We start from the raw sequence: 12413 nt of genomic DNA, 5'->3' as shown, positions 1-12413 counted from the left end.
AAACCATATCAATGCATAGTTCTTTATGACATTTTAAAACCAAGACAATGAGAGCAATCATGGTCAGTCAGCAGTGAATCTATAAAGCCACAAATGAGTATTTACAAAAGGGTGTGTTTGACCCATGTGGCACTGCAATTCCCACCAGCTATGATGAACAACAGCAAAATCTTATGCTTACAATGAAAACATCTAATATGTGCAAGAATAATGCTTGAATGTTTACACCTTTTGTTTTTAAAGTGTAGTATTTACAGTAGTTCTTGCAATTAAACTTTGTTTCTGTTGAAACTCTAATTAAAAGTTATGTTTACAGAAAACAGCAAGGATGGTAGGCATTTGTAATAATCTGTGATAAATGTTAGGAAAGAATCACTATCATAGTTTGAAAGTAAACCAAAATCACATGCATTCCTTTGACCTTTGTAATAAATACTGGGAGAGAGGAATAGCATTTCTTTATTCTTTAATGCTGCAACACCCAGCCTACATCCCTGGTCAGTCCTGAAATATCTTCTGCACTAGCTATAAGAAATTTATTCCTCCAGTGTCCTGATCTTCTCTTTGTTCATGTATCTATATAAGGGATTCAGAGATATATGCACAAGCAAAGCCTGAAGGCTGAATTTACAAGGTTTCAGTAGCAATGAAAAAAAAAATCTAGATATAATGTCCCAATGTCTTTGCTGATCTTCCTTACTAGATTCCTTATAATCAATGGTTCATTTGGTGTGAAATTACAAAAGTGAATATAATTTTGGTTAAAACTGCGAAGGAAAGTAAGAATTTGCTTGCTATCTCAGCTGGAGCACTGTGCTGCCTTTGACATCTTGACCATCCCTGGTAAAGTACTTGAAAAGTACATGAAGAAAGTGAAAAAAAAAACCAAATTATTTCCAGTCACCGCAGACCTGAATTATTTTTAAAGTGGTGATTGACTGATGGAAGTCTCTGTACTCTCCTGAGTGATCCAGAAATAAATCAATTAAACAACTCCATTTTGTCTTTTTTCCCCCATTTTTTATTTAGGCCATCGTATCAAAGCTGGTATTTCAGTAAGCATTGAGGCACTTCAGCACTGGAGACCTTGGTGTTCAGATGCTGATTGTTCCATAGTTTATTCCACTTCATAAAAGTGTGAGTAACAGGGAATTCCTCGACAGATTTTCGTCCCATACATCCTCTGACAAAACCTGAATGTTTTCCAGAATGTCAATACAAAACTTGGTGTCCTCAGCTTTCACAAGTTTCATAAAATCTGTGGCAAACTGCCTTTGGTCTGTCACATTTCGAGTCTCACTCAGGCTTGCTGACAGCTACACGGAAGCTGGCAACTTCGAAGCAGTTTGCCTGGGGAAGAATTCCTGTAAAACGAGTGGGAAATGGAGTCAGGGTGTAAGTCCAGCCTGATTTCCAAGGGCTGTCCCAGTGATTTGAAGGCTGATACTGGTGTGCCTCAAAGCAGGACATGGACAGCTGCTCTTGCCCAGGCTGGTTTTGAGGACAGAGAAGTTCCCAGCAGGAAAGTGGGAGCTTGGGTGGCCTCCCAGCACTTTGGGGTGGCATCCCACAACTCTCAACATCCACCATCACCCTGTGCCGTGAAGCCAGCTGGTTCCCCAAGGCCCAAAGAAGGGATTTCCCCCCAGGTCTCTGCAGTGGGTTGGTAGCACAGTGCTCCTGGTTATCTGGGGGAAGATGTTGTGCTGGCAGCCTCTGCCTCACCAGCTTGTCACCTCGGACCGGGACAGAGAGACCTCGGCCAAGCTGGCCAAGCTCCCCTGGAGGACATTGGCACGGCTGGCTGCAAAAGGCCTGCTCTGCCCCACACAGCTCCTGCCAGCAGACGTGCTGTGGGTGTGGGATATCCTAAGGGTGGGAGACGGGCAGGGCCTGGAGACGCTTTGTGCTGGAAGGAAAAGGCACAGGATGGTGGCAGGGTGGTGGAGCAATGGGTGGGAGACAGGGGCAGGGCCTGGGGACACTTTGTGCTGGAAGGAAAAGGCACAGGATGGTGGCAGGGTGGTGGAGCGGGGGCAGGAAGGGGCCTGTGCTGGGCGCCTGCAGTTTGTGACATCACCAGAGCAACACTGGAGCGACACTGGAAGGATGGGGGAGTGAACATCCCATGCCATTCTGTCAGGTCACAGTGGCATGAGGAGCCCACTGTGAGCCCAAGTGAGATCTCGGCTATGCCACTGCAGTGAGGGGCCTGGAGCAGGCGGTGCACAGCCACCATGGATGAGAACAGATATCCTTTTCTTCTTCTACCTTCTCCTCTTCCTCTGCTCTCCCTGCCCTGTGACAGCTGCCATTGGGATGCCCCTGACATGGCCCTTTCCCCTCAGGCCTGGGCACACAAGGGATGCCCTGGAGGGCCTGGGGCAGCCAGTCCTGTCAGCCAGGGCCGGTTGATAATGTTTGGGTGGGCACAATGCTGGGAGCACTCGTTCCCTGGTGTTTCTTGGCACTCCCCACCATTCCCTGAGCCTGCTGAATCCCCTCGGCTTCCCCACGTTTCCCTCCTCTCACTGCAGCCCTTTTTGCACCCTGACCACCCCTTGATCACACCCTCCCTTCGGCCCTTCTGTCACTGCTCTCTGGGACTTTGAGGACAGAGCAGAAATCTCTTCCTGCACACCTTGGGGCCTGCTGCATTCTCAGAGGGCAGAATGCAAGGATGTTCTAGAGTATGAAGAAAGGGAAGCACAATCTTCTTAGGTTTAATGAAATTAAACTTTTCCCCCTCATCCCCTCCATTAAAAGGCAATTTAATTGGCCAGAATCTTCCTTAACCTGACGTCTCATACGTGGTTTTGGAATACAATTCAGAATGATTTCAAGAATGGGAATGTTGATTTAGAGGGCTGCAGGAGGCTGCTTGAAAAAATGCAAATAAAATTTGATGAAGACCATTTAAAACATATTTTCAAGGTAAGGTGTATGTCCATTAAGCAATGAATGGTTTAGAAGTTCAGTTACACACATCATATGTTTGCTGATTTTTTTCAAGTTAATTTTTTGGGAAATGTATTTCAAGCTAGTGTGGTGTGCAAAATCAGCAAAGAATTTTCCTCCTCCAGGTCTTTCATGTCTGTGTAAAATAGATAACCCAGGGTTTGAATTTGAATCATGAGCCTTTAGATTGGAAGGTATCTCTAAGATCACTGAGTCCAACCATTAATACATTGAAAAGTCCACCTCTGCAACTTGTCCCTAAGCACCACATCTGCAAGCATTTAAGTACTTTCGAGGAATGGTGACACAGACACTTCCCTGGACAGCCTGTTCCAATGCTTGACAACACTTTCAGTGAAGAAATTTTTCCTAATAGCCTGGCACAACTTGAGTCCACTCCTGCTTGTCCTACTGCTTGTTACTCGGAGAGACTGACACCCACATAACTCTGTCTTTTCTCCACAACAAATTAGTGTAAGATGGAAAATATGTTGGTTTGGATTCCCAGGTTTTTTTTTGTAACATGTCTGCGCTTGAGAAAAGTTAAAGCATTCTGGTTTCATCCTATTCAGCTTCTCTGGTCAAGCTAATGAGCCCAGACATGTCTGTCTGATTCTGGACAGAGCCATGAGAGCAATCTTCTCAAAATCCTCTTTCCAGGAGGATAATTGGGATTTCTCTGAGCTGTCCAGGCTTTAGATCCAGCACACATTCATTCCTTTCTCCACTATACCTCTCCTGTAATATTTAAGAGGTGTGCCTGAATGGATGGGAATCGCTCTCTAACTCCCTGGGAATGGATTTGGCCTTGAGAGGTGGCAGTTTTTAAGATATTTCTGTGAAGATGACATGATACAGCTAGAAGCTGGACTTAAGTTCATTTAGTGTAGGCAAGCAAACTACTGCCAAGCAGATCTTGTCTCAGTGAGCAAATACTAACAAATGAGTACTGGATACATATTTTCTTCATGTAATGACTCAAAATATCTAAGATTTTCCCTTTACATCATTTCCCCCCCAAGAAACCCCATCTGTCTGGTAATGCTTTTTCCCTAAGGGAATGAAAACAAGTGTGTATATATATATAAATATATATATATATTTATATAAATACATGTATATTTACTTACTTTCACCTTTATAGATATGATTCTTTTGAGAATGTTGCAACCAGCCGGCAAATTTTGTCCTGATTTGGCAGAGACAATTAACTATGGCAAGTCAGAAAGGTCATAAGAAGGAAGGCACTAAGCTTTCCTCACCCTGTCTTCCTCTCTCATTGTTTGCCTTCTCAAACCAAGGTAGAACCAGCAGCATGAGCTCAACGCTGGCTGAAGAGGCTTCCTGTGGTTTTTTGAACTTTCACTGCATGGAGAAAGTTTCAAAGCTAGAGGATCTCTTGAGAACTTAAAAATATTTCTCATTGTTTCCTCTATCTTCCCCCTACTTTGGTTTCTGGCAGGAATGTGAGAGATGGTCAGCTGTGGGAAGAGAAAAGGAGATTTGAGGGAAGTGACCTGCAAAGAAGAAGTCTGATCTAGTTGTATTTAACAACATATTATACCCAATAGCCTGATCTAGTTATTTATAGCAGTACTGTTAGGTGCCCTATGCTATTTGAGAAAGATTTACAGGGGTTCAGTAGTTTGGGGGGTTCAAATATTTCATCAGCGAAACAATATGTAAAAATCCAAAGCATTCTGGATGTTACTGACATCTTTGTAATTAACTGCACATCAGCAGTTAATCTAATGGTTATACATAGCAAAATACATTTTATAGAAAGCTAATTTTAAGGAATAATCAGCTTTTTTTCTTCTCTGTTCTCTTTGAGCTTATTTTACTGTAATACTCTTTTGAGCAGTATCAGAATTATGAACATTAAGGTTTTAAGGAATAATAAATTTTCATCTAATTTCTCTCAAGACTTTGTCTCTTCTTTTTCTGAACAGCAAAAATTTGATGTGCATTAATAAAAATAGGAATGATAAAAATCTACCCCAAAAATTTACAATATCTTTTTATAGTGACATGATTTTTATGACTTTAATTTGAAGAGTTCTTTTGTGTAGTATTATTGCCTGTATTTCACCAGGAGGCAGCTAAAATAGAAACTTTACTTTTTTGTCCAGCTTCTCTTTGTGCCAGTAACTAAGTGAACATCCTCCAAGTCCTGATAGACTGTTTATTTTCAAAAGAAGTTGGTATTTTCTTTTCCTGCTTAATGGTTATAAGCAAATTTGCAGCACTGTTAAGAACATTAAAAATTGGATGGAAGAAATCAACCTTAGATGGGGAATTTCTCAGCAGTAATGAAATGTGTATAATTAGCATTTGTACAGAAATATTTTCTTGCTGGTGATTTCTGTTAATAATGATCATTATTATTCTCTTTTGCAAACTCAAAGCAAACACTGAAGTACTCATTTGTAAGATTTTTTCACTAGAACTCCTCATGAAATTTAATTTTGTACTCGTTTCAGTTATTTAATATATTTTTACTCCTATTGTACTTATTCAGAAGTGCAGAAAGAACTTTACTGCATAGGAAGGAACTGGCACCAGATCTTTAAACTTTTGGCTTTCATGGTATGGCTTCAAAACCAATCTAATTTAGCAGTAATCCAATCTGTTGATCAAAGAGCAGCCAGAGCTCAAGTAAGCAATTTCCTGCTTCTAGACATTTCTGTGGAAGCCAAACCAGCCATAGTAAGGGCCATGTTTGGATGTTTGGATGCTGGAACGTGGTGTCTTTGGCATCTCAGTTTAAGGAGCCAACAACTGAGAATTTTCATCAGTTTACAGTCATAATCACTGAGGCAGTGGATTGCCATTTGTGGTTTTTGTGAGCAATTTTGTCAGAAGATTTCTCTTGATTTGGCAGGTTTTAAGCAAAAATCAGGCTAAAATGATAGAAACATTTATATTTCTATATTGATATTAATTAATTAATCAGTACATAATTAACTAATATATAACATATATACAATATACAGCATATAGCATATACTATATTTTATATTATATATTAATAAATAATATTAATATACATAGTATATAGTATATAGTTTATATAATAGAATATATGTTATATATTATTATATATATGCTATTATATCTTAATATACGTATTACATATTATATCTTATTATGGTTATATTATATTATATTATATTATATTATATTATATTATATTATATTATATTATATTATATTATATTATATTATATTATATTATATTATATTATATTAATGTTTTAATAAATTTATATTTATATTTATATTTATATTAATATTTATATTAATATTTATATTAATATTTATATTTATATTTATATTTATATTTATATTTATATTTATATTTATATAGAAATGCAATTTATATTTATATATTATATATATTATATTTATATTTTTATATATTATGTTTATATATATGCAAGACATATATTTATTTCTATGCTTATTTATATATATATGCAGTTACTTATTTTAAGTAGAAAATTTTAAAGGAAAAATAGAATTGTTAAACCTGTGAAAAATGTAAAAAGCAGAAATGGTAAAAAAGCATTATTCTTCTCAAATTCTTTTGTGGCCTTTTAACTTTTCTAGTGACTTTTATACTGAAACACAGAAATTAATTACTATGCTAACATTCTGTAAGCTGTATGAAAACAAGCTTACAATTCAAGAATTCTGAAAGTGTGAATAATTAATCTAAGTTAAACATTCTGGCTTGTTAAGATTAGAACATGGTGTCATAGGTTATTACAAAATATCTTGTCTTCAAACTTGAATATTGTTTTGTTGTGAAACAATTAACTTCGTTTATTGAAGTGTTGAAAGGGTTGTATTTCTTGGCAATTTGGTCATCCTTATTTCATTTTTAAGATTACTGGTTGCTGATTTTGTGTGCAAATTTGACTGACAGTATTTACAATATGGTGTAAATAGCTGTTGGAGAGGTATTATACTAAATATATTTTCCACTTGATAAGTTTTATGCTGCACATTTATTTTAATGCATAGCATTTTAAAGATTTTCAACAATGTGTTTGAATATTAAAAATGCATTAAATCTAAATTTATTGCACTTATTTAGATGCTAATTGTGTCATATGGTCCATTTTACTTTACATAAAATATTTGTAGCACACAAAGTGTCATCTAAAAGTTGAGGAGTGTAATCTGATTGTAGTCACTGTTGCCTGAGGATTCTTCTATGATGCTCACTCTTATGGTCAGTTATAAAAGAGTGTTTGGTGCATAATTTGTATAATTGCATGTTGTTTCATTAATTTCTTTTTTTTTTTTTAATAAATTTTGGTTGCTTTTTTCCCTCAGAAAACTATTGACAAACAGTCAGGAAATATTATTAGCATGGATGACTTCAGAGCAATTTATCGAGCTCTTGTACACAGGCCTGAATTTGAAGAACTATTCAAGGCTTACTCGACAGATGGCAAAATTCTACCTGACAGCCAGCTCCTTAAATTTCTTATAAAAGAACAATTTCAAACTGAAGCTAATGAAACAACTGCCTTAGAAATTATTATGAAGTATGAACCCATTGATGAAGGTATGTACAGTTTAACTATTTGATATCTAGCTCTTATTTCTCGTGCTTCTCTCAATGACTGTGTTGTCCTAAACCTCATATATTTATTTCTTTAAAAGCATGTCTTTTCATCTATTTATTATGTTTTCTTCCTGTGTTTTAATTTCTTTTTATGGTGCCCTCCTTTCTCTGCTCTGTTCTTTTTTCTGTCATTTCTTTATCTTTTTATTTCTAGTCCTTCTACAAATTCTGTTCTTCAGCACATTACAAACCATTTTCAATTTGTTTTTCTTAAAGTCCATATCTGCCATTTTTCTTCTCTGCTCGTTACACTGTCTTCTCTCCCTTGAGTCACTTAGTGAAAATTCAAGGCCTCAGACAAGACTTTTATGTCCTTCTGACTTCCTTGCAGGGGCACTGTGGAAAATTTTTGTAGGTGCCTGGTCACCTTTTGTGAATCACTAGAATGCTGAGATGAGGAGGGCTTCATAAATCTGTAACATGTTCTTCACCTATTTAAAGGTGCCTCAAGTTGGGGTGTAACACTTCTGCTGAGCGTCACTGATTTCAACTTCTGGCAAAATTTACAGCTAGGAAAAGGATAGAACTGCATTTTGCTGCAAGCTGTTATTTTATTCAGTGGAATATGTTCAATTCTTTTGTTTCCTTGGTTCCCAGTCGTTGAAAACGGGTGGAATTGATAAGTGGTTAAGAAAAACAAACCCAAGGGGAAAATATTTCTTCTGGGATAATAGCACTGGATTTTCTATGGTGACCTGTGGTGGAAGAAGAAAATGGAAAATGCCACTTTTTCAATGAGAAACAGAAGAACATTGGGTGTTTCATTTAGAGGCACTTACTGTCCAGTAATAAAAACATGTGACTCCTTATGCCTTTACTCTTTAAGGCTGCCTTTCAAATTTAACTGTATTTTATTAAACATATTCTGCTCTTTCAGAGGAGCTAATGTTTACTAATTGTTCAAATTACCAGCTTAAAAGGTTCCTTTTATTTTGTGTTACCTGTTTTGATGGGAAAGTTCAAATCTATAGCACAGTTAAACAATGAATAATCTTCAGTCCATTAGAAAACACCTTTATAAATATGAACTGAAGTTTCTATAGGTTTAATTTAATGTCTGGTTGAAATTTCAGATGCTGAGACAAATTCTTGTTTGTTTCTTCACCTGTGATAAATTTGTTTGTCTTGTTATTGGAAATAATCTCGCTGAACAAAATAACCTCTGTATTGTTCATGCTCCTTTGAGTGAATTCATACTCCCACTCAAACATATTTCTTGAAAAGTTCCAGTTATGATTGACATGAGAGATGATTCATATGGTATTGTGATAGACCATTTTGTGTAAGTGTCGTTCTGAATTTGCTACAGAACATTATTCATCAGGATGATCTGTTGGACTCATCTGTCACCCTTGCCCTCCCTGTGTCTTACAAAAAGGGAAAAGGCCAGGCTTTGACATTTGATTGACAGGTTTGCTAATAGTAATGACCATTCTCTCATAAATGTGATAGCACTGCTATGTCAAGATTAGGATGAAAACAATGACTACATTTTACATCTAATTTAAATAAATCCATTTATAGCATCCAGTGCATCCCTAACATTTCTGCAGAGAGATTTTCAAAGCTATTGAGCCAGATAACTTTGAATTTATTCTCTGTAGGTACTGTAGCTAGCTCAGGACAGTATGGAATAAACTAATCTTTCATTCTTGTTATACAATTTAGATGCCTAATGTCAAAATACTACACTAACAGGTTTTTTCACGTGTGCGCTAAAACCTTGCATTTTTGGTAGAAAGAGCCATTTCTATGGAATTGATCACAAAATATGTGATTCACACCTGACAGTTGTGTCTTACTAGCACCCCAATGAGAGTTTTATTCTTCCCAAACATTCCATTATCTTCCCATTTTACTATTAGCTTTGAATAGAAGACTCAACTCATTAAATGAGATTAAAGAAAACATGCTAACTAAATAATTTTTTTTTTAAGCTTGGTATATATGTCTTTTTTAAAAAAAATTCTGCTCATTTACATGGATAGGATTAGAGGCACAGTGAGGATAAGAAAGTGCATCCCAGTATTATTTACAATGTAGAGCCATTCAAGGACTCTATTCCTGCCTATTTTCCTGCTAGGCAATACAAAAACAGGGCAAAAATGCAATCCTGTCTTAAAAAAAACAGCTTGCTTTGTAAATAACAATATAAGCCTGGTGCATCTGTCAGACAAGGACTTTGAGTAATCCAGAATGTATTTGTGAAGCAAAAAAAAAACATTCGCAGTTTATTCCTAGTGCACACAGTCGTGAAGGTTTTTTTTGGATTTTTGATGTATGCAAGACAGAGCTGAATGTAGAGCACAAATTTGCAGAAGAGAGCATTTGATCCCATTGGCCAAGGTAAATCAAACTTAATAAAGGAGACATCTCTGCCAAACTCCCACAGATTTCATAAAAAATCATGTGAAGTAAGAAAGATGGCTTAAAAATCTCAACAAAGACAATGGCTGTGGCTGGATTTGAGAGACACAATATATCAGATTATGAAAAGATGTGTAAAGGTCTAGTCTCGGGGAAAAAATTCAAGACAAGGTGATTATGAGATATAAACCCTTAGAAAACTGAACTGCTGTTCAGATAGATACTTTATTCCAGCATGCACCAGTTGTAAGTGTGGGTAAGGGAGAAAAAGCCTCCCTAGAATATAAACTGAGACTAGAAAAGAATTAAGTGTATTATAACTTTAGTCAAGGAAATACTTCTCTCTTTACTGTTCCCTTAGAGCATGAATGTTTCATACTGATGTAGTCAAATTTCATAGTATGAAATTCCATCTGATGATGTTTCTGCCTTTTAATGACTGAAAGATTCCTCCTTCCATTATAGCAGAGTAAAACCCTTGTCTGTGATTGCAAGTATTTCTCATGAGTTCACCCCTAAAATTCCCAGCAAATGTATCTGTACCCACTCCACTCTCTCTGTCCCAAGTACCATAGACATTTAATTACTCATTTAGCTCTCTGGAAGCAAAGAGCACTCACATACATTTAAAAACATGGGAAACATCTCTCTCTCCACATTTCCTAGTCTCACATTCCGTTCAGGCTCTTCTCCTCCCCACTCCTGAGTCTCTATTTCAGTCCAGACACCTCTCCCAGACCCTGGCAGGGCTGCAGGTTGTACTCAGTCCCTTCAGGAGGAAATGGGTCTTGCAGGAGGCTCTGGCCAGTGCAGAGTGATTTCTTGCTTGGTTTGTCTGCCTCATTGTGGGTACTCTAAAGGCCTTCAGGGCAACAAACATCTTGTGATAGTTTTCCATTTTTTCTTTCTGAAGAGAAACATTTTCAAAGAAATTCCAAGGTAAATAAGAAAAATGGAATGTAATAAACTCTGAAAATAATGTATAATGTAATCCAAGTTTTTCAAATACCCAGGTTCAAATATCCATAATTCCTCTCTGATATGACAGTATTTGTATATATGGCAGAGCTGGAGTTTACCCTAACAGGAGGAATGAGAAAAATAATTTTATCTTAAATCAGATTTAAAAAAACCCCAAACAATATAAAGGAATATTGTTAATAAAATGAATTGTACACTATCCAAAAGAGGAGGGCAAGACAAAAGAAATCATTGAACTTTGTGAACAAAAAGAGGCAAGGAGAAGGCAGAAATCTTTTCTTGCCTTCCCTTTCTACAACAAATGGATAGGTGTGTGCACACTAACTACTGCTAAAAGGTCCTAATGGAGAAAAAGACTGAGGTTCCTCCAGGGGAGAAATGTAAGGTCTTGATGAAAGTCTTTTCACTGTGGAATAGTTATGGAGATGAATTCCCATTTCCTTTAATGTAGAAGCAGAAAATGTCTGTAAGTGGTCAGAAAATAGCATGGCTGGGCTATTCCTCAGAAATGTAAGCTCTGTAAAAATACAAAGATTTTTAGTCTGTTGATTGGAGACATGAGCTGAATGTTTTACTGAAGTCTATGAGCTTACATCTTGACTAACAAAACAATGTTAGATGTTCATTTTTTGGGGATTATGGTCATTAGCATATTTGCTTGAACATTAATTTCTCTTGAGAATATTGCAGTTAACTTTTGTCGATGACAAGAACAGCCAGGAAAACATCATAAATAATTCAGAAAAAAAGCAAGACTGAAAAGCCAGTATTTTTTCACTAATTTAATAAATAAATGCAGAAAAGGTAGAACATAAAAGATGTACACACACACACACACAAATAGTTACTAGCTCTACTTGTAATTGCTCAGAGAAATCTATAGACCATGAAAAATAAAATAATCCAAAATGAAATCCAGACAGCTCATGTAATTCATTAGAGGCAAAACATACAGGATGAGTGTATTCTGTTTTGAGTAATGTGAAAAAATTCAAAATGTTTTTTAAAGATCCAGACAGTAGAAATTTAATCCAGTTGTTACAAGTATAGAACAATATACCACGTGCATGTGGATAAATCTATAGGATTCACTTTTCAAGAGTCATCAAGGCTGCAAGAAGTCATCCTGCAAATCTCTCAGCTAAAAGAAGACCAAAGAAATTCCCGATGCAATAAGTACAGTCGGTTCTGTAATATTATTAATATTATTAATCTGAGTAAGATAGTCAAAAATATGGATGGAACAGGGTAGGACCTTCTTAAATGATGTAATCAGGTCAGTGAAGACAGGTTGACAAATCCAAGTTCTTAGAAAATTGTAACAAGCTTGACTAATACAAGTCAAAGGTTACTTTTGAAAACAGGGGGGAAATGAATGATGAATTGAAAGACTGGAAAAGATCAAATGTAATATTTGTTTTAGAAAGGGAACATCTAAAGAACTAGTCACTGTCAGTGACTAGAAAAA

General features: G+C 36.5%; 2 protein-coding genes across 2 annotated transcripts in view; one reads left to right on the top strand and one right to left on the bottom strand.

The window, feature by feature from the left end:
- Positions 1–1038: 1038 nt before the first annotated feature.
- On the bottom strand, positions 1039–1583 carry LOC131586080 (F-actin-capping protein subunit alpha-3-like). Its single transcript, XM_058852818.1, is given in 4 exon segments — positions 1039–1154; positions 1157–1305; positions 1307–1481; positions 1484–1583. Coding segments are annotated over 4 exon segments (540 nt in total).
- Positions 1584–1698: 115 nt separating this feature from the next.
- The window catches only part of LOC131586079 (1-phosphatidylinositol 4,5-bisphosphate phosphodiesterase zeta-1-like), a 46919-nt gene continuing 36204 nt past the window's right edge, over positions 1699–12413 (top strand). The window contains exons 1-3 of the mRNA XM_058852817.1: positions 1699–1853; positions 2784–2934; positions 7303–7537. Coding sequence (XP_058708800.1) covers positions 1699–1853; positions 2784–2934; positions 7303–7537 — 541 coding nt within the window. The remainder of the gene's footprint in view (positions 1854–2783; positions 2935–7302; positions 7538–12413) is intronic.

Source organism: Poecile atricapillus, chromosome 18 (assembly GCF_030490865.1).
Source record: "Poecile atricapillus isolate bPoeAtr1 chromosome 18, bPoeAtr1.hap1, whole genome shotgun sequence".
NCBI classification, from domain to species: Eukaryota; Metazoa; Chordata; class Aves; order Passeriformes; family Paridae; genus Poecile; species Poecile atricapillus.
Note: the sequence above shows the minus strand (reverse complement) of the source record. Positions and strands in the feature narration are given on the sequence as shown.